A 23,144-nucleotide genomic window follows, 5' to 3' on the forward strand; every position below is an offset into this window, starting at 1 on the left:
ACACGTACCTTCAATCAGAACATCAAATCAAAAACCTTACCAGTGTACATGAGCTTGGCTGTCTTTGCGCTCGGGAAATAACCGACTACTGTACACGAGATTTATACTTTTCATAAAGCGGTGATATGTATTCAGAGTCCCGCTTAGCACTGCTTAGTCGGCCACGAGGTCGATACGATTCCGTTATGAGGCAGTAGCGATAATGATGAGGATAGTGGTGACGTGCATTACTCACGCTTGTGTTTAAACGCCGCCGCCAATGCGCTCCCCTTACACTTCATTACGAACGGAGCGGAACATTTGCGGACTTCGCAACATCGCGAGTTTGGGGGCAACTTACGCCGGTGGTGGACGGGTGGGACGGGATGGAGGAGACGGTGGTCTGCTGGGTGACCACGGAAGACGACCTTTGCTGTGGAATTACCACTGTCTTCACCTGCTGGTAGCAAGCTGCAGAAACAAAACCCAAAGATTTCGATTTAAAGCTTTCGTGACTGCAGTGATTCATCTTCTTGGTTCTTTCGGTAAAGTCACGTAGAAGGGAAGTAATAAAATAATACAAATAAAACATAATAAAATAATTCTCACGACGTTTGTGGCCGAAACGTCGTGAGAATTATTTTATTATGTTTTATTTTTATTATTTTATTACTTCCCTTCTACGTGACTTTACCGAAAGAACCAAGAAGAAAAAAACCCAAAGAGCTTAAAAACTAACCGCCTGCCACGTGCACTGCCCCAAAATTACGACTGGCATGGCCTTCATCCAGCAATTTTAATGAAACTATAATAATTGTTTTTATTTTGACCAGGTAAGGCTCACTGATCTATATATAGCTGTTTTTCAGAAGCAACCTGGCTATCACAAATGATACCTCAACTAAGTGGCTTATCCCATAGAAATGTATCGCAGCCAAATACTCTAAATGCGTGTTAATTCTAAATGTGGAGAGAGAAAACCAGAGGACCTGGAGAAAAATCCACGTGACTACGGGGATAGAGACATGCAAACTTTTTTCAGGTGGAATGCGGAGTAAATATGCACAGGCCAAGTGCAATGTATGAGAATTTGTGTAACTGGCGGTGCCATCTTAACACATGTGCAACACGGTACCCGTACAGAGGGCCCCAGCATCATGGCCCACTTTCCCCTATCCACAGAGGGCCCCACAGTGTTTTAGATGGGTCAGCAGCTGAGCACGTGATCAAAGTTAAACCTTTGAATCGGCCAAGCAGAGCAGCCCTAAATAATCATAATAATCTGAACTCAATTGGTCATGCATGCCATGTCCAATATAGCGAATCCATGATGAATCACTCTCTCTCTCTACTTGTCTCTCCTTCGAGACGCGTCCCTGGGGTGGCAGCAAAGCGTTGTTCTGAATGATTCCAAATGGTGAGGGGATGAGTAAACGTTCTAATCCCCTCACTTCCTTGCTGCCATTATGGAAACCACTCCATTCAAACTCCCACAGAACCTGGCATTGGTGACGAAGAAGGCAACAACGTCTGGTCACCTCCACCAGTCCTGGAGCAAGAGCCGTCCAGTGCTGTTGACTTACCACATAATTGTGGCACTTTTCTCATCGACCCCATAGGAATTATGGGCAGATGTGATCCCAGAGAGGATTTGAACCCACAAACTTCTGATTCCGAACCACGCATTGCACCGGCAGTGAAACCTCGCTGGCTTATACATCACTTGACAAGATAGCTTGTTGGTATTTATCATTTTCCAGACCCTGTCCTCTCCTGATAGTCAAGCTTTCTTTACTTTTAGAGATGAAAGACTCTGGTGTATCTGTGTAATTTTGGTCCAGGCAAGGGTAAATGGTAAGTGTGTAATGGGGGGGAGTGGGGCTGCAGCTGGAATTATGATCATGCAGAATTTAAATATTGCATTACAGGGGAATTCAACATACATATAAAATGTTCACTGTTACAGAAGATATGTACAGTATGTTGAACTTCTTTTGCAACTTACGTAGCCAACCGTGCTAATCGGAGGTGCGGGGGCAGGACAACAAACTAAACACAATAAGTAGTTCAATGAAATTAGTTTTAAAACTAAATTATTTTAAAGTGCTAGCTCCCAATGGCTTCCTAATTTCGGAAGGAAGAGCGTTCCAGACGGTCGCAGAAGCGCATCTGAAAGCGCGCGATGCGGTGATCGTCATTATTTGATGGCCAGCCAAAAGCCGCTGCGAGGATGACCAGAGTTCGCTTGATGGTTTATGCTCCTTGACGAGGTATTGTAGTATATTTGTGGCAAGCACTTTGTGAGTAAGCAGTGCGACCATATATATTATATCAATTGTTACTGACAAACATTTCTACTCGCTGACGTATTTTTAGGAACATCGTGCTTTAGAAATAAACGGACGTGTTAAAGATGTTGCTGAAGATGAGTGAGATTTTTTACTGCACTACTAAATACGTGAATGCTACAGGGGTCGAATGGTAATGATGGTGATGCAGGGTCATGTATGGGTGGCAAGGTTATGAATTCTTCGAGTCTTCAGTGTGCGGTATGTACGTATGTATGTATTAGCTGAACTTCTTTCGAACCGTACGTAGCCAACCATGCTCATCAGAGGTGCAGTGTGGGTGGGATTCACACAAATCCCGGGAACCCCCGAGCCTACCCAGCACGACAAAGCACAGGAGGCGCCACGTTGGTTTCTCACGCGAAGAAGCCGAGCCGTGCAACTGACGTCACGTGGAATGAACGAGTCGGGACGCGTGTCGAAGGGCAACATTTGAGAAATGATCAGCAAATTACTGAATTGTAATACTGTATGCGTGTTGAACTTATTTTTCACAGTACGAAGCCAACTGTGTGAATCGGAGGTGCGGGATGTATGCTTGTTTGCCGAGGCTTTCCTGGGCAAACAAGCAAAATAATAGATGATGCTGTTTTCTCCCCATGTACAGACTGACATCGCACTCAATGATAAATATGAATAATCCTGGCCCTGCTTGGCCCCAATCCAGATTCAAATCTCGCCACTGTGGGCGCGACGGTGGCAAGATGTTAACTACCTCACCTGGCATACAGGACGCCTGAATATTTGGAGTTTTCGGTGTCTCTCTCCCTGTGGTGACATGGACTTTTCTCCTGGTCCTCTGGGTTTACCCTCCACATTTAAAAACATGTATTTCGAGTATATGGCTGCTTTAAATTTCCACGTGATAAGCCACTTTGCTGAGCTATCATTTGTGGCCAGTTCACTTCTGAAAAAGAGCTACGCAGCTCAGTGGGCCTTAACTGGTAAAATAAAACATAGTTTAGTTTGTATCGTTTCGTTTTCGATGAAACGTCTCAAGAGGTGGTTTTCGGTATGCGGTACGGTTCCGGCTCGGCTCGGCAAATATCCAGGGGAAACCCACGCGTGCCGCGAGGGCTTCTGGCGCCGACGGCTCTGCCCGCAGGTACCGGTGGGGAAAGGGGGCAGCCCGCGGGCCGCGTGCGTGTGCAGCGGGGCCGGTACCGCTGGTGCTGGCGCTGGCGTAGAAGGCGTTGTTGCTGTAGTAGGAGTAGTTGCGTTCCAGCTCGGAGCCCTCAGAGCGCTCGTCGCCTGTGCTGATGCTCAGGGCGCTAGCGGAGCGAGAATGCTCGCGGCTCCGGCGCTGCGCTTGCACTGTTGCGGAGAAGGGGGGGGGGCGGGGAATTAATAGTCATTGGCAGACAAACAACAAGGAGCGCTGCATGTGAGAATTCGTGTCAATGATTCTGGTTGTTGCCCGGTAAGCTGGGCCATGGGCTTCAAGGGTTCTGACGCGGCGGTGCTGAGATCCTGGGATTAAAAAAAAATCGTGTTTCGGCCACCCGGCCGTGAAAGAAAAAACAGATTTCCAACTGTCGTCATTGTTGATGATCTCGGCTCAATCACCGATGAACGCACAAATCATTTTCAGTTTGATTGCCATAGGACAAGGACTCTCTGTAGGGAATTTGAAAGGTGTGACGCCCCAATGTAGTCAAGAGCCCAATTGAAGTCACTTTGTAAAGTAGTTCCATCACATCACCTTCCACAGACCATTTCCTGACTCAAGCCGGTACAATACCAGCTGTAAGTGTTCTGAACATGAATGACTGCACCTGATAAGATGACGCCACTGAGCTTTAGCTGATGAAATAAAAAAAGTTTCGTTTAAGGTAAAACATTTTATTTTAGTGATTTTCTTACCTTTCCTATACTATTGTGTTTTTTTGTATTGTTTGTTGTGGTAACTTTCTGACCTGCCCCTGCTGGACATCTGTGAAAAAGAGCATCATAGCTCATCAGATTTCTCCACAATAAAGATTATAATTCTGATGAAGGGAAAGACCAGAGAGGTGTCTGCAGGCAATACAACAAGTAGGTTGCTGAGCTATCTATGCAGAGCGTGAGTGTTATTCAGGCGCGCCAGCTTTGTGGCACGTGCAAAGGGAATTGGCCGATCATTCCAAACAGATTCATCCCTAAGGCATTTGAGATTCAGTAGGGCTTCATGTGATAAATAAATCGTCTTATTACTATAAGTAAATACGTGGACAATGGTCAGGATAGACACATTAGTTGAACAAACCTAATAAAGGTAGCAATACCATGCAAATAAACTAACCGAGCATTTATAATGGTTTATACTGTGGTGTGCATGCCATATAATTTTATAGGTGTGAAACAATAACAAGCTACAATGTGTCTCATAAGTGCGTTCTGATCATAACACAGACTGACCATAGTTCTTATTCATGTTAAAGTCGTTTGAAAAGCTTTGGAAAGCCATAAATGCAAAAGAATATGGGCACATCCAGAACCACAGTGCCTTTAAAAGTATTATTTGTGACGTCTCAAATGTGCTTGTCATAACCGATTTCGAGCCACTGTGGTTGCACAGTTGGGCCACACATGGGCATATGCAACAAACTCAGAGAAATGGAATGGCGGTGACCATTCAAGCGTTACAGAGTGCGTACAAAGCGTGTGTACGCGACGTACGTGGGGCGTGCGCGCAGAGACGGGCAGCTGTGGGTTTGGGAGCAGAGGAGGAGGGAGGGGTGGTGTGGGTAGTGAACGGCGATGGGCAAAGAGAAGGAGTAGCTCACCATTCATCAGATACAGGCTCTTGGACTGGATGTTGTCCTCCGCAGGGTCGTAGTCAAAAATGGATCCAGGGTTGGTCCGCCACACACGCAAGTCTGAGGGCACGGAGGCAAACGTCGGAGGCGGAGAGACCACGGGGCGCAGGTGAAGCGTGGCAACGCGGCCAAGGCGCGACTCAAGACGTCATTGGCCGCGTCTAAATAATTTTAATACTGTGGCTTTTTTGTTTACGGTCTCCTGCAAGTATGCACATTAATTGCGGCACCTAAACTCGGGAACTCCTTGCCCTTTGAGGTCAGGACTTCCAAGGCACTACAAATATAGACTAAAAACACATCTGTTTAAAGTGGCTTTCTCTCTCTTTAGTTTTTCAAACGTCTTTCTCACTTCTTCCTTTGTTTGGTTGACGTTAAATTATATCCGCCTTTTCAGACATAGCGCCCTGAGGAGAACGGTTGTTTAAGGGTGCTTTATACCATACTTTTATTGTACACAACCGTGGTGATGGACACAAAGACCCCCTGTATAGCCTTTAAACAGACTGTTGGGGCAAGTGCTGTTAGCACACAACACTCAAGGCCGGCACGGCACACGAGGGGGTGGGTGGCTAACACCACGCCCGGCCACCTTTATATCTGTAGTGGCGATGCTCACAAATCACATCAGGTACTCATTTTAGGCCGAGTCGACCGAGGGGACGGCCCAGGACCGGTTCAGATATTCGTCACTGGTGTTGGCCGTGAGTGGGAATCGAACCCGGGTCGCCAGGCTCGGAGCGCTACACTACCACTCCCCACACGCACGCGCACACACACGAACCGGCAGTGGTCTCCTGCTCGGCCTCAAGGCGCCGCTGCTCGATCTCCACGGTGCGCCGCTGGATGCCGCGGTAGCTGATGTCGCTCACATCACGCGTGTTGCGCTTGACGCGCTCCATGATGGGGTCGTCCACCACGGCCGTGAAGCCCTTGGCCTTGATGCGCTCAAAGTCCTCGTGGTACTTGACCTGCGCGGCGTGACAGCGGGCAAAGCGGGGTCAGGGAACGCAGTGCGAGACTCAACGGACGGCCGTGGCGCCTCCAACCACGGTATCTGCAGTACGAGTCATGGAGGTTACAACTTTGTAGTTAAGCATCCCAGTAGCGAAGGTGAAGGCAGCAGGGGCAGCCCTGCAATTCCTTACTCACGCCACTGCTGGCGGAAAGGGCTTCCCTCGAGGGAACTCTCGAGAGTATTTTGGTCTACTCCTCCACGCTGGCCAGATGTCTTGGAAGAAGTTAGAGTGCCGACACTTTCCTCCCGCCATAACACGCGGCCTGCCGATCAACTCGCTGCGGTTGAGCCAATTTACACTGCGGGGCGGGGGGAATTCAAGGAGCTTGTGCCATCGTTTCAACCGCCACGGCAAGTAGATCCACCCGGTGACCTGTGGACTCATTCTAAGAGTGATTTAACAAAGTGTAATTTTAATGGGGAATTTCTATCAAATTAAAATTTAGCAAATTTCTGAATAATGACCACTGAATGTAATTGGAATTAAAAAAACGGTTGCCAAAGGGAACTATTGAATAAATGTACCCTCGTTGTGAAGTTACATTAAGATTAAGACTGCTGAGTTTCAATTTTAACTGATTACCCCCAATAAACCAGTCAAATTACAAAAATAATTAACACCGGTGTTTATCCAACGAACAATGATGGTTGCTGCATTTGTGTTGATATTACCAAATAACCCAGATTTCTGAAATTGCAAAAAAATAATAAATACAGGACAACAGGACCTCTTCTTAAGATGCGCTGCAAAAGTAAAACGAACGGTGTAAATTCATTATTTAATTATATTACTTCCCCGGGGATATGCCCGGTGAAAGAAAATACATCTTAAAATTTCCCACTGGGATCCCAGTGCGGTCTCCAAATCTACGCCAGTCAAGTCTTTCTCCACTCTGCTTTCATTATAAGGCAGTATTGAGGATGCCTGTGGTGAGTTTTTATTGTCATCACTGTGCAGCAGAGTGCTTGTTTAGGTGACACGCAACGACACTGTTGAACGCGTTTCTCCATTGGTCCGATGTTAACCACATATTAACCATCAGCAGATGCAAGCTTTTTTAACGAGTGATCATAAAACTTTAGTCAGGAGTTCCATTGTCAAACCTTGCTGTTATTCTTTAAGCTTGGTGCCAAGTGGGCCCCGATAATGAACGCAGCAACTACAGAAAGACTAAAACTAGACTAAACTTTTGATTTTACCAGGTAAGACCCACTGAGCTATATAACTCTTTTTGAGAAGCGACCTGGCCACAAATGATAGGTCAACAAAGTGGCTCATCATGTGGAAGTTTATAGCAGCCAAATATTCTAAACGCATGTTTCTAAATTGTGGAGGGAAAAAACGGAGGGCCCAGATAAAAATCCGAGCGACCACGGGGAGAACACGCAAACTCAAAATATACAGCAGGCGTCAGGGTTGGGATCGAACCCACTACCTCCTGTAGACCAGGCGAGGTAGTTAACATCTCGCCACTGCGACAGCCTTCTGGACGTATTTTGAACTTCTTTCGCACCATATGTAGGCAACCATAATAGATATTTTTGGGTTAGATCGTGTAAATATAGTGCAAAACTAGCTACTACTGGCCAAGATTAATTAAAGAATCTATCGAAATTGAAAGAAATCAAAATAACTTTAACCGTTCGGATAGCTACCGTCTTAGTGCTGCGTGGAAGTGAATCATCAAATAATACATTATTAAATGCATGCCTACAAAGGGCAGCGTACTTCAATAAGGATTACCGTTGGTAGGGCTATTTTAATAAACACAATAGACAGGAAGGACAAGTTCAAAGGGCCCCCCATAATGCACACGCATAATGTACGATGCCTCAGTAACCCCCCCCCCCCCCCCACATTGTGCAAGAGCGCAGAAGGGTGGTTAACACATCTACGCCTCTATATAAGGAACGAAACAGGAAGGCTTCTCCACAAATCTGGCTGTCGCCTGATGAAGCTAGTTGTAATTACTGGCGAAACGTCGTACTCAGATTGTAAATGTTGTGGCTTGGCTCTCCAGCACACCGCTGTGCTGCACTAGTGACGAATTGGCATGTTCTGTTTACCTGACAACCCTTACTAGTTGGCTGTGTAGGGTGATAGCGGGTTTTAACGACACATTTATATATTTACGTGATCTAACCCAAAAACCTCTATTATGGATCATATTGGTCGCGAAAGCCTACTTGTTAAACATATGTAGCCAACCACGCTAATCAGAGGTGTGGGGGAAAGACAACAGAATGAACACAAAAAAGCAGCTCTAAAGAAATACGTTTTTAATCTCTGTGTTACTGCCTGTGTGCTGGTCTAGCTAGTCAAATATCACAAGGCATGGCTATGGAACAAATGGTGAGGAGACCCATGGTCCAGTCCTTCACCAGGCCGCACCAGGGTGTTACCGCGTGCGGGGCCGCGCTCATTACCAGGGAGAAGTTGCGCTGGTTCTCGCGCACGCGCCGCATCTCAGGTGTGTCGAGCAGGCAGCTGGCGCGGCCCTGCATCTCCCTCCTGGAGCGGTCGGCGTACAAAACCTGGCGGCGCGAGGGGTCGGGGGAGACAGAATGGTGACGTGGCCGCTAAAGTCTCGCAACGCCTATCGACGTACCGCTTACACGTTATGGCACGAAGGCCATTTCACTTCAGAATCAGGATATTTATGTATAGTGGAGGAATCCGATGATGTCCAGTAGGTTTCACAGATGTCCAGTGGGCATCACGTGGTCCGTGGGCCAGAGCAGAAATTTGGTGTCACCAAATGTTCATCGTGCCGACGTGTTTATACGGCCAATAAGAGTGGATCTTTGTAAACTCACTCAACTCAAATGGTAATCGCACAATCCGCCCTGTTGTTTGGCAATGCATAGAAATTGGAAATGCTAAAGAAGATGCCACCCCAGGTGGTACCGATAAAATAGAAATTTGCTCTATGCTCATGGACTAAATGGGAGCAGTGGTGGCCCCCTATAGTTGAACACGCTGAGGCAAGGGTTCACGGATAAAGGACATTTGTGGTATATCCCATCATGGGATACTGGGTGGTGGGCGGGAGACGGCTGCACAGCAAATTAGTCCATGAGCCCATCTGTGCTCAGACGACACATCCTCCTTCCCATATTTGTCCCTCAACATAAAACAAAGTATTATTTACACATCCTATCAGTCACAACGGTGGTCTTCTGCTAGTGCACTATTTCAGAAGCCTTGATTCAACACAATCATGCTCTGGACCGGTTTTGGCATGCAGTGCCTCATCAGCAGAACAAAATGCTGGTGAACTGCTAGATGTTGTTTATAAGCAATGTTAGATAATGGGTCCTTATCCGACGCATAAACCGATATAATATATAACAAAAAAATAATCTCATCTCATCTTAACGTAATTTATAGAGTGCCTTAACTAAGGCACTTTACAGATAATTCAGAACGATACAACGTGTGAATGTGATGGTGGAGATGAGGTGAATGAAATCGATGAAAGGAAGCAATGGGGGGCAAATCTGTGATGCGCGAGTTCGGTGAAAGTGAAATTGATGACGGTAAATTACGATGATGAATGGATTCAATGGATGGGGTTAATGAGTGACAGTCAGTAACTCATAATATGAAGATGGAAAAGTAATGGTGGCGGTTATGAGGGGGAGATTAAAGGGGGGCGGGGGGTCATGACTTCGGGAATAATATATGAGTTTTGAGCGAGGAGCCGAAAGTCGTTCATACAACACAACACAAAACTAGGCAGCGGAGTCCGTATTGCAGTGTGGAATTCAGAGAAACCTTCGAGGAAAGAGATAACTTGGAGCGGTTTCAGGTTCACAAGATGGTGCCACAGGGTGGAGCCCCGTGTTATAGCACGCTGCTCCTGCCAAGCGTCACGCTGTCTCTAGAGCATGTGCTTGGCATCTTCTGGCCCAGGGAGAAATTGAACACTGCCAGTGTTACGTTCAAAAGGGTATCAATTTACGAGTGCATTGCCCCTTCTGAATGCGTTACACTAAAACCTAGTCGAGGCTTTTGTTATTCATGGCCAATCCACTAATATTCTTTCGTGGGCCAAAATTAAATTGTCTGCTTTATATAATATATAATGTAAAATTTTCCAAAAGATACCACTTTAATGATCTGTAAATGGTAACAGGAAGAATGGCCGGGAGCGTTGCCAGATGAAGGGGAGTTGGAACCCTTTGTACATGAATTTATATGTACGTACAGCCCTTCTGTCAATCCACTGCTGGATGAGGGCCTCTCCATGCTGTGCGAGTCATGGGGATCGTTCGACCATACTTCACCACTCTGGTCGGTGTTGGCTGGTGAAGGTGGGGAGCACAAACGCGGGCACATGGAAGTGCAGTGTAACAACGAATGCTGCTGCACTGCCCCCTGCTGCCCACCATGTAACTCTATTACAACTTGTGCGTGATGGCTGCCCATTTCAGGTGGTATCCAGGCTCAACACCTGCTGAGTTTCTCTGAGATCTAACGAGATGGGGCACATTCCAGGTGATTTGAGTCCTACAAGGTGGGACCCTTTTAATCTGGCACTTAAAAGGATCTACATCTATGTATATAGCAATGTCTAGGAACTACCGCCACCCCACACCCAAACTAGTGGGGGAGTGCTAGGCACACACTTTTTGAGAGCCTCTATCAGCGCAGGAACCCCTGCAACTTTTTGCCAGAAATGCCATTGGGTTAATGTGGCCCATTATGATGCAAGTCGCGGTAGGTGCCCCCGCACTGTTCCCGTTTGGTGTAACGTGCACCGATGCCTACAAGATTGAGGGCGACGTTGGCACAAACAATTAAGATTGACCGATCGATTGAGGTGTGCGTCACCAGCGGAGCGACCAAGAAAGAGGCAATGACACGGCCCCGACGGACCTCTCTCGAGAAGTCGCGATGCCGAGACGGGGGGAGCAGCGCCCCCCCCGGCACACACACACCCGGGCGTACCGCGCTGACGTTTCCCTGAGCGCGCTTCACACGCTCCGTGTCCATGGTGGCGTTGATCGGGGTCATTTTCGCGAGCTGCTCCTTGTATTTCACCTGCAAGGCAAGCGAGGCATGCGGATTACAAACACCTAGCTTTAATTATAGTCAGGAAATGCTTTACATTTTGAGCAGATGCTTTAAGGTGACTCTGTACTGTAATGGACCTATAATTAACAAGGATGAGTTTTGCACAATGTGCTGCCCTCTTGAGTTAAAAGAGAGGGAATGTTGAAGAGCAGCACAAATCAAGAGACGAAGCGCAAAGTAAACCATGGGTGCAGGCAGTGGCCAATACCTACAGCGACTCTCAGGGAAGCAAGCATGCACAGTTGTCGACTATTTTCCTAAACCACAGCTAGCATGAATGGCCAACAAGATGGAACCAATATGAAAGCAATCGTATGTAAAACAATCAATAGAAATACATCATCATTGTAGCTCGGTTCATTTATCAGTGTTTGCTTTAGTTAAACACAATTGTCAATGTTGTGGGTGTGCTGAAGTAGTAACTAATTGGCACATTTTGTTGACGTGTCAAACCTTACTAATTGGATGTGTCGGGTGGTGGTGGGTTAACGACAAATTTATATTTACGTGATCGAACCCAAATACCTTTATTATGAGTATTTTTCTTGTGAAAGTTTTCAATGGGTAGTACTCCAGACTGATTGGTTAACATGTATACGCCGCAAGGTTTGTGCGGTGTTCTGACGCCACCGACTTCTAGATCTAAACTCCAGAGAGCAATAGGGGTTGTGAACGATCCGAGGAAAAGTCATCTCCACAGAGATCACGTGGAGACATTTACAGACGTTTACAGACCGACGACGAAAGCAATTTCTGATAAGAGCCTTCGCCCGTCATCACTTTGTTGCTCTGCGGCTCGCTAGGATCCATCATATTATCGATGCAAGATCCTCCTCTATGAAAATGACCCTCGGATGCGAACCGCCGGTTCGAATGAATGACGACACAATCGAGAATCGCTGTCATTCCACACGGGAGCGAACTTCGCTGAGCAACGTTTTATAAAAAGTGGCGTCTGAAAATCAAAACACCACCGCGATGTTTGCAGAATAATATAAAGAATACATATACATAAAATTCACCTTTTAACGCGCAGCGCAACATTCGCTCGCTCTCGTAGAGAGGGAAAGACCCAGCGGCGTGAGGAACCACAGACGAGGGCGAAGGCAGTCACATGGTGAGCCGGTGTCAACAATTGCACAAGCTCTGCCGTCCTCTATATATTAAGGTGCTATTGGTCGATTAATAAGTGTTTACATGTGGGAGGAAACCGGAGCACCCAGATAAAACCCACGCGTTCGAGGGGACAACGCTCGATCCCATAAGGACGGAAACGGCGGAGTCCAAATTTTTCCTGTGCTGCCTTCTCCTGGCGAGCCAGGGTATGGGACCTCCTCGACGCCCACAGGAAGGGAGTTTCGTCATATTTGTGTGATGATCCACCAATCCTCGCTGCTGCCTCCACAGTGTTGAGTTATGGGCAGCGTGAACAATCACCTTTCCCTCTCATTGGTGGTTAAAGTAACGTGAGCCTTTGGATGTATCTATGTAGTTGAGCTTCTTTAGCAACGTACGTAGACAACCGCGCTAATATACGTATGTACGTTGCACTTCTTTTGCACCGTACGTAGCCAAACCGCGCTCATCGGAGGTGCGGGGGGGGGAAGAACAACAAACGCCTACTGAAGCCGTAGCGTGACCGCGAGTGAAGGCGCGTCACGTGGGTGGTGTGTGGGTGCACGCGGAGCGGGCTTGAGGACTCACCATGCTGATCAGCTTTTGGTTCTCTCGTGCGCGCTGGTACTCGGGCGAGTCCGCCACCACCGTGGCTGTGCCGATTTGTTCCTTGTATTTAATCTGTGCGGGGCGGCAGGGCGTGCGAGCGGTTACAGAGCGATCGACTATAAACACGGGCACTCGTGTGCGGGCAGGCATGACGTCATTGATGTCATTAACACTCTTCAGTGCCAGATGGGTGAAACGACGTACTCGAATTATAAATGTTGTGGGTTTACTCTCCAACACACCGGTGTGCTGTACTAGGAACGAATTGGCATGTTTCGTTTACGTGTCAAACCTTACTCAGTGGCTGTGGTGCTGGCGACGGTGGGAAGAGTGGTGGTTCTTGGTGTTTGCGGTGGCGATAGTGGGAAGAGTGGTGGTTGTTGGTGTTTGTGGTGGCGATGGTGGGAAGAGTGGTGGTTGTTGGTGTTTGTGGTGGCGATGGTGGGAAGAGTGGTGGTTGTTGGTGTTTGTGGTGGCGGCGGTGGGAAGAGTGGTGGTTCTTGGTGTTTGTGGTGGCGATGGTGGGAAGAGTGGTGGTTCTTGGTGTTTGTGGTGGCGATGGTGGGAAGAGTGGTGGTTCTTGGTGTTTGCGGTGGCGATGGTGGGAAGAGTGGTGGTTGTTGGTGTTTGTGGTGGCGATGGTGGGAAGAGTGGTGGTTGTTGGTGTTTGTGGTGGCGATGGTGGGAAGAGTGGTGGTTGTTGGTGTTTGTGGTGGCGATGGTGGGAAGAGTGGTGGTTCTTGGTGTTTGTGGTGGCGGAGGTGGGAAGAGTGGTGGTTGTTGGTGTTTGTGGTGGCGGAGGTGGGAAGAGTGGTGGTTGTTGGTGTTTGTGGTGGCGACGGTGGGAAGAGTGGTGGTTGTTGGTGTTTGTGGTGGCGGAGGTGGGAAGAGTGGTGGTTGTTGGTGTTTGCGGTGGCGGAGGTGGGAAGAGTAGTGGTTGTTGGTGTTTGTGGTGGCGATGGTGGGAAGAGTGGTGGTTGTTGGTGTTTGTGGTGGCGACGGTGGGAAGAGTGGTGGTTGTTGGTGTTTGTGGTGGCGATGGTGGGAAGAGTGGTGGTTGTTGGTGTTTGTGGTGGCGATGGTGGGAAGAGTGGTGGTTGTTGGTGTTTGTGGTGGCGACGGTGGGAAGAGTGGTGGTTGTTGGTGTTTGTGGTGGCGATGGTGGGAAGAGTGGTGGTTGTTGGTGTTTGTGGTGGCGACTGTGGGAAGAGTGGTGGTTGTTGGTGTTTGTGGTGGCGATGGTGGGAAGAGTGGTGGTTGTTGGTGTTTGTGGTGGCGACGGTGGGAAGAGTGGTGGTTGTTGGTGTTTGTGGTGGCGATGGTGGGAAGAGTGGTGGTTGTTGGTGTTTGTGGTGGCGACAGTGGGAAGAGTGGTGGTTGTTGGTGTTTGTGGTGGCGACGGTGGGAAGAGTGGTGGTTGTTGGTGTTTGTGGTGGCGACAGTGGGAAGAGTGGTGGTTGTTGGTGTTTGTGGTGGCGACAGTGGGAAGAGTGGTGGTTGTTGGTGCTTGTGGTGGCGACGGTGGGAAGAGTGGTGGTTGTTGGTGTTTGTGGTGGCGACAGTGGGAAGAGTGGTGGTTGTTTGTGTTTGTGGTGGCGACGGTGGGAAGAGTGGTGGTTGTTGGTGTTTGTGGTGGCGACAGTGGGAAGAGTGGTGGTTGTTGGTGTTTGTGGTGGAGACAGTGGGAAGAGTGGTGGTTGTTGGTGTTTGTGGTGGCGACAGTGGGAAGAGTGGTGGTTGTTGGTGTTTGTGGTGGCGACGGTGGGAAGAGTGGTGGTTGTTGGTGTTTGTGGTGGCGACGGTGGGAAGAGTGGTGGTTGTTGGTGTTTGTGGTGGCGACAGTGGGAAGAGTGGTGGTTGTTGGTGTTTGTGGTGGCGACGGTGGGAAGAGTGGTGGTTGTTGGTGTTTGTGGTGGCGACGGTGGGAAGAGTGGTGGTTGTTGGTGTTTGTGGTGGCGACGGTGGGAAGAGTGGTGGTTGTTGGTGTTTGTGGTGGCGACGGTGGGAAGAGTGGTGGTTGATGGTGTTTGTGGTGGCGACGGTGGGAAGAGTGGTGGTTGTTGGTGTTTGTGGTGGCGATGGTGGGAAGAGTGGTGGTTGTTGGTGTTTGTGGTGGCGACAGTGGGAAGAGTGGTGGTTGTTGGTGTTTGTGGTGGCGATGGTGGGAAGAGTGGTGGTTGTTGGTGTTTGTGGTGGCGATGGTGGGAAGAGTGGTGGTTGTTGGTGTTTGTGGTGGCGATGGTGGGAAGAGTGGTGGTTGTTGGTCTTTGCGGTGGCGGAGGTGGGAAGAGTGGTGGTTGTTGGTGTTTGTGGTGGCGATGGTGGGAAGAGTGGTGGTTGTTGGTGTTTGTGGTGGCGATGGTGGGAAGAGTGGTGGTTGCTGGTGTTTGTGGTGGCGATGGTGGGATGAGTGGTGGTTGTTGGTGTTTGCGGTGGGAAGAGTGGTGGTTGTTGGTGTTTGTGGTGGCGATGGTGGGAAGAGTGGTGGTTGTTGGTGTTTGTGGTGGCGATAGTGAGAAGAGTGGTGGTTGTTGGTGTGTGTGGTGGCGGGGTTGGCGCAGCGGTTCGTGCTATGCTGCGCTACGATTCTGGCCACCCAAGTGCGATTCCCGCTCACAATCAATAACAGTGGTGAATATTCGAACTGCTTCTGAGCCTCCCCGAGGTCAACTCAGCCTCCGTGCCCGTTACCTCCCTATTCCCTTCACTCCCCGTTGTGTAAACATCACCGCCAGGGAGACAAAGGCAGCCCGGCGTGGTGCTGGCCAACCACCCTCTCGTGTGTCATGCTGGCCTTCATCGGTGCTACTCGCTAACAACATTTGCCTCAACAGTCTGTTACAGGCTACACGGTGGGGGGGGGGGCTGGAATCTTTGGTCTTCATTTGTGGGTGGCGATGAAACGGGAGGAGGTGGAAGATGTCGGTGTTGGGGCCTCGGTGGGGGGTGAGTGGAGCGGCGCTGGGCGGACGGTCTTACCGAGCTGATGTGATCCTGAGTTTGCTTCACGCGGCGGATCTCCGGCGTGTCTTTGAGTGAAGTGCCGGCCTTAATATGGTCCTTGTACAAAACCTTGAAACACAAAGCACTTATGTAAACTTGCACACACACACACAATGCACAAACAATTGCATATTTAATGACCTTCAATATAACCATAAAGTCAACCCGAGGGCGAAATAATACTGCAATTGTAAATAATGTCATTCCAAGACCCAAAGAATATGAATATAATATAATTCCATTATAGAAGCGCACATGAAGGGCAAACACCTGAAGGTAAGTAAGACATTAGATAAAGTGATTCGTATGTCGATTAAAAACAGGATTTGGGAAATATGTTCCTCCTCGACGGTGCAGAAAGATGCGATGCAGCCAGTGTAATTATGAAGTCTACTCGTGCGGCGATGCATCATTTGAATACACCAGCTCTACGTGACTCTGTGTGTCGTAATGCCAGCCCTGGTTTAGCCAGGGTGTGTGTGAATAAATGTGCTCTTTAAAATCCCAATTAATAACCCATAACTAAAAAAGCACAACATCATGGTAACCTGTACTCTATAAATAATAAATTCGTAACATGCAATACATTGACAAATTGTGAAATCTGACACGGGAGTTTAACGAACAAAATTAAATTATCCAACTTTATTTTGTAAATTAGGACAGTGGATGTATGAATAGATTATTTTCACGCGGCCTATTATACAAGGAAACATGGTCGATGCAATAAGTTGCTTCATGGGTAATGTTGTTGGTGTTTTTTTGATAAGCGATTTTTATATTTTTTCAAGAGCTCAGGACACAGGAGGAATATCAGACGGTTTGGGCGAGACGGCGAATAACAAGACGTGCGATTGACGCAGCGCGTCACTGCACCACCGCGATTAGGGAATGGACAAGAGCACCTGGGCTCGCCGCTCTGCCATGTCAAGGGAAACGCTCGGGGGACAAAGTATGTCAAAGGGGAGTGAAGGGAATAGGGGGATCATGGGCAGGAGGGAGGAGTAATGTCGTGTTTTTTAATAATCACAGAGTGTGGACTGGGGGGTGATTTGGAAGTGGGCGTGGATGGGTACCGAGCTGATGTTCTTCTGAGTGGCCCGGACGCGCTGCAACTCCGGCGTGTCGTTCACAGCGGTGCCCGATTTGATGCCTTCCTTGTACAAAACCTGTGATTGTTTACAATGGGCACGCGCACGCACGCAACGGGCACGCAACGGGCACACAGACACACGCAACGGGCACACAGACACACGCAACGGGCACACGCACGCAACGGGCACATAGACACACGCAACGGGCACACGCACGCAACGGGCACGCACCCACGAACGCGTACGGAAAAGAGCGCATCCGGAGCACGTGCGCATTCATTCAAACACGTCCATACCAACACACAACAACGCACACCAACGCACATATACAGACACACAGACGCGCGCACCAACGCACATGCAAAAGCACGTCACGTGCATATATATGTGCACGTGATGACAGACACCAACACGTCACGTGTATGAATACATTCATACGAACACAGACAGGCACACACACCAAAGCAGACAGACAACAACCAAGATACACAAACACAGGTGCACAAATAGGAAGACACATACACACAAACACCAGCACATCACGTGTACACATAAACACATACCCATACAGACAGACACACACACCAACACGGACTCACACACGTGCATGCGCACACAACCATGCAGGCACATTAAAAAATCCACAATTTTACAAACACAAAGGTATCACAAATGTAGAGAGACACATATACAGTACATCGATACACATACCAAACACACACACACACACAGAAACATAGAGTCAGTATCATTGAGAATGTTTTATATTAATCTAAACATTGAATGGGTAACATAAATATTGTTGAACAAAATAACTGTCAGCAGCGATGTGAAGCCGTGTGAATTGAACACGAGGCATCGAGCAGGATTACTAAACACGGTGAGTAGAAATACAAACAGAATAAAAACGCGTGGCAGATCGCTTGTATTGAAAGCCGAAAGCTGCAAGAGGAACAGAAGACGCTGGCGTGGAACGGTGTGAGCAAACGTCGGGGGGACAGAGAGAGAGAAAGAGTGGGAAACAAACGCAAAGAGTCTGACTGGCAGCGAAGTCGAGAGGGGTTGTTAGAGCGTGGAGAGAAATGCGAGGTAGCGACCTGCTGTATAGGAGGTAGGTGCCGAAGGGAAAGCTGTTAGGAGACTCGCAAAGGGGATGGTGAATAAGGACACGAGCGGAGGAGCGAACTGTGCGGTGCAGAGGTGGCCCACGCTCCCGTGGGCCAGGGCGAGTACCGAGCTGATGTTCTTTGTGTTTTCCTTAACGCGTCGCAGCTCGGGCGTCGCGTTCACCGAGGTGCCAGCTTTTATGTCGTCCTTGTACAAAACCTTGCGATGGAACCGCGCACATGCACAGGCGTGAGTGTACACACACACACGGCCACAAACGCACGCACGTGCAAGCAACCACGCACGTGAAACGAGTCAATTCGGGCCTGTCCCCACACCAGAACAAAGTCAATATCCGTTCCTTGTTAAAAAGAGGTTAAAAAGTGTGCACACCTTGGCGGATTAAATTCAGAGCAGGACATTTCTTGTACCCCTATTCCACTCGCACTTCCGAGCCGTGCCAGCACGGGACCAGCATGGGCATGGGTGGTTTCTCATTGGAATGTTACCGAGCCGAGCCGGAACGGAGCCGTGCTGTGCCGGCCTCAGCAAGACGTGAATCTGGCTCGGGTCCAAGCCGTGCTAGGGTTGGAGCTAATCTTCTTCTTCTTGTCGTGTGGCTGCTGATGTAGATGCAGAGCAACAACTACAATGTCACATTCAACTGCTCAAGCCAGATCACAACCGCGTCAAGTGGAGCTAATGACGGGTGCTAATGACGGTCTCGTGGCAGTCGGTACAATGCAAACACTGCATCAACGTGTCATCGCATCATTTAGCGTGCATCTTGACATCACGAATTCCACGTCAAAGCATGGCTCGGCTCGTGCAGTGGAAAAGGAAACCCGTGCTTTCTGAGCCATTGCCGTGCTGGTTCGGCTCGGTCCCAGTATGGCTCAAGATGCGCAAGTGGAAAATAAGTAAAATAGGCAGTGGGAACACCACGCAAGGTCAGGGAACTTCAGTTATCTAGTCCAGGTTCACACATTCTTCACGACAGGTGTGGCAAACACAGGTACAGGTACATAAAGAGTTTACAAGTTATTACGTGAAGACAAGGGAAAGTGTTACTCTACTAGCGTACCTGTGCTGGCCACATGTTTGCACACCTGTGTGGCTCTATTCGAGCCAGGTGATGCAACCAGTTTAGTGTTAATATGACATCACACAAGGTTGATTTATGTCGCGCCTAAATGTGTCCGCATCTCAAGACACCGTCCAGGAGCGGAGGGTTTATTTGTGTTGTAGAGTCAGTCCTAATATTGTGCTAGAGCACGGTGTTGAATGCAGCTGCGTCCAGAGCCCAATGTAACCTAAAAACTAGAAGAGAACAGATGTAACGATGCATTGATTCATCTATTTAGCTCGCAATACATGCCTAAATCACGTGTGTGGAGTAGTGATGTGTTGTACGTGTGTGTGTTGTATGTAATTGGCTAAGGGGTAGACTGCAGCCACTAGAGGTCGCGACATTTATCACAATTTTAAAACATTATAATCAATTCTTGAGTCTAGTTGCAATAATGTATTGAGTTGCTAATCGTTCAAATCCACGCCAAAAAAAGTACGTTTGCACTTGGACTATCATGTAACAACGCTCGCATCACGTGAATAATAAGATAACTGCGATGTTACAGGATGCCTGATGGTTCATGATCGAGCATGTGTTAATGTTACCTATGCTGTAGCAGTTACAGCTGTCATGATGAAATCTAATATTTAGAAAAGCACTTCGAATTTCGATTTAAAGCTTTCGTGACTGCAGGGATTCATCTTCTTGGTTCTTTCGGTAAAGTCACGTAGAAGGGAAATAATAAAATAATAAAAAGAAAACATAATAAAATAAAACATAATAAAATAATTCTGTGAGAATTATTTTATTATGTTTTATTTTTATTATTTTATTATTTCCCTTCTACGTGACTTAACCGAAAGAACCAAGAAGAAGCACTTCGAAGTTAGCACGAAATCGGTGTTGCATTGTATTGCTCCTTGAACAGAAAGAAAAATCACCAGTGACACACAGCCACGGTCAGTTAATGTGAACCCCCCCGCCAACACGCCCGCAGCGGTTTAGCTGCCCAGAGTTAAGAGCTATTCATCAGCCTCACAAATTCAAACAACAATCCACTCCAACCGCACACACGCACGCGCACGCAAGCTCGTTAGGAGTCGTGAGCTGCAAATTGGAACGTTAGCGCGCGCCAACAGTGCACGAGGAAGCAATTAAAGTTGCGCGAAAAAAACCGAGTACAGCGAGGGGGAGAGGTGGTTGAGGAAAAAAAAGGCGGCATCATTGGAGGAAAACTGTTAAGGATCACAAGGGGGGGGGGGGCAACAAACGGACAGACAAGACAGCGCGTTTTGCGCTTTCGGCAAAGGGTTTTGGGAAAGTACCGAGCTAAAGTTCTTCTGGTTTTCCTTGACGCGCTGGATCTCCGGCGTGTTGGACACGGTCGTGACCTTGCCCTTCTGACTATCGGCATCTGCTTTGTACTGCAGCTGTTGGGGTGGTCAGCCGTGGCAGAGGAGAGAGAGAGAAATCGCGCGCCAGGAAGTGTTTAGCGATTGTCCCAAAAACAAATGCGCGTTACAGACACAACAATCTAAAACTTTCAATGTCATTCACACGGGCGGGCTTGGATATGCGATGTGATGGCGGTGTATCAACTACAGTAGTCCCTCGGTTAACGTTTTTTAAAACTACTGTTAATCGATTATAGGAATTATACATTAAAAAGCATTTATCCGTTCCAAGACGATCCGAAGTTGACCTTTTTGACCCTAAAACAAAGTTTATAACATTTAAACACTCAATGTTAATAATAAACATTATAAGACCGTATTGAAGGATTAATATTAATAGAAACACTTACAAAGCGTACGGTTTGGCCAAAATTTGCACCTCCACGTGCATAACGTAAACGTGCCCATTGAACAAAATATTTACTTTAGTTGAAATCACGGGGTCCTATGGGAGGCGAAATGTTAGCCAAAAAAAGCGCTAACCGATGTCACCGTTAATCGAGGGACTGCTGTATAAGGAACGCCATTCTCGAGAGGTGGACTCGTAGTTAGTATGGGTTTTATAAAGATCTCAGCTGTAGGGTAGGGTTTCTACAGCATTGGGAATTGGGGCCAGAATACTCTGGCTGTTATCCAGGAGTGTGTGGATATTATCCAGCACATATGGACGAGCCATGAGTGAGTTCAGATGTCGGAAACCATTATATAATAGATGGCTCACTCCAGAAGAAACCTCGCACGGTCATCCGATTACTCACTTTTGGCAGGAGATTAAGGTTGATCAAAAGAAATACTCCTTTTGAAAATACATTTTAAAGTGGGGGGATTCTCAAGTGTACGCCGCTCTTTGGGGCCCCTGCAAAAAAAAGGTGGCGCTTTGCAGGCCCACCATGGGGATTAAATTGGATAGAAATGGCAGTCACACCTAGTCGTGACCCGCGCAAGGGGAAGTCAATTAAATTAAAACAAAGTGGTCGGAGACATCCTGCATGTGTTTTCCACATTGCCCATGCCAGGTGTAACAAATTGAGGGTAAATGAGGGTGGAACCCGATATAGAAGAGCGGTTCCCGAGCTCGCCAAGCGAGGCACTTTGCATAGCCGATGATTCAGAATCAACCGTTGTCTTGGCATCTGTGGGGGGGAATTACTTTTGCTGCGAGGTAGGCAGCCAACACCCCCACCCGGGTGGGGCATTACCCGCAAAAGTAGGCCCCCCCACCTGTGCGATGGTCCGACTTCCAAAAACAAAACGATTCACTGTCATGTATTTAAATAAGAATATAATAATATACTTGGAGCACGCACACAGCATTTGCTCGCTCTCGAAGAGGGAGAATGGCTCAGATGCGCGTGGAGCCATAAACAAGTGGGGAAAGGCAGCCAGGTGATGAGCCAGCGCCAACCCATCCCCCACTCCCCATCCCCTGCAAGCTCTGCGGCCCTCTATATATTCAGGTGTTATCGGCCACTTCATGAGCGTTTACATGTAGGAGGAAACTTGAGTACCCCGAGAAAACCACCGACATGTGTGCGAGGCAGCAACACTCTATCTCGTACAGATGGAAGATGGTTCAGTCCACATTTGCCTTCTCCTGGTGAGCCAGGGTTACGGCACCTCGGCACCCGCAGGAAAGGAGTTTCATGACATTTGTGTGATCCACCAACCCTTGCCTCTACAGTGCTGGATCATAGATGTGTGCGCGCCACGGCTCGGCTATGTCCTTATCCAACTGTAGATTCTTATTATAAATCTGTTCTCCTATAACGCAGCAGTTGCGTTCCTGAAGAACATCACGTTATAGTAATCATATATAATATGGGGTGAAGCACTGTCCGCGATAACACATGAGATGCGTACGCAGGCTGGGTAGCATCTAGAAGCATCCAGCAGTATCCCACTGCCTTGTGCGATGCTACGCCGAGGCAGCCGTACAACCGCTCATTCCTACTCGCGCGACGCAGTTCTGTTTACTCAATCCCGTTATATCCAGTTCGCATCCGCGTTATGAATGTATCAGGTGTTCCCTGATACATTCATCGCGCTATATCCAATTCGCATTATGAAATGTACGTTCAAGGGTAAAGTAATAACAAGGTGACTACAGTAAAACCTCTCATTGTCAATGATCAGTTTTAATCTGTGAGGATCTCTATTGTAGCTGTACAACAAATCTGTGCATGATGGTTCGTAAAAGGCCGAACTGTGGAGGTGGCTGGATGGGCTTAGAGGTCAGAGCACTTCACTGGCACGGGTACTGCACTCAGTTTGGGAATAAATAAATCGATTTGATTACGATGCTTTGAACAACGCTCCTAGTGGCCGAGTGGGTGGGACAGTGCTGCAACCCTGCCGTCGAGAACAGGCGGTCCACATGGAGGAATCTCGGAGGTAGCTCTCTGATGTCTGCTTCTACGGGCCGTGATGCCTGCGCTTCCTGCTCTACTGAAAGTTTCCTAATGATAC

General features: G+C 48.1%; 1 protein-coding gene across 1 annotated transcript in view; it reads right to left on the reverse strand.

The window, feature by feature from the left end:
* The window catches only part of NEB (nebulin), a 210,937-nt gene that overhangs the window by 1,241 nt on the left and 186,552 nt on the right, over positions 1-23,144 (reverse strand). Inside the window, exons 133-143 of the mRNA XM_078865795.1 lie at positions 20,550-20,654; positions 18,279-18,371; positions 17,028-17,120; positions 15,928-16,020; positions 12,928-13,020; positions 11,098-11,190; positions 8,571-8,678; positions 5,910-6,096; positions 5,093-5,185; positions 3,492-3,641; positions 341-450 (exon numbers count right to left, since the gene is read on the reverse strand). Of these exons, the coding sequence (XP_078721921.1) occupies positions 341-450; positions 3,492-3,641; positions 5,093-5,185; positions 5,910-6,096; positions 8,571-8,678; positions 11,098-11,190; positions 12,928-13,020; positions 15,928-16,020; positions 17,028-17,120; positions 18,279-18,371; positions 20,550-20,654 (1,218 nt within the window). The remainder of the gene's footprint in view (positions 1-340; positions 451-3,491; positions 3,642-5,092; positions 5,186-5,909; positions 6,097-8,570; positions 8,679-11,097; positions 11,191-12,927; positions 13,021-15,927; positions 16,021-17,027; positions 17,121-18,278; positions 18,372-20,549; positions 20,655-23,144) is intronic.

The sequence above is a fragment of the Lampetra fluviatilis genome, chromosome 21 (assembly GCF_964198595.1).
Source record: "Lampetra fluviatilis chromosome 21, kcLamFluv1.1, whole genome shotgun sequence".
Classification (NCBI taxonomy): domain Eukaryota; kingdom Metazoa; phylum Chordata; class Hyperoartia; order Petromyzontiformes; family Petromyzontidae; genus Lampetra; species Lampetra fluviatilis.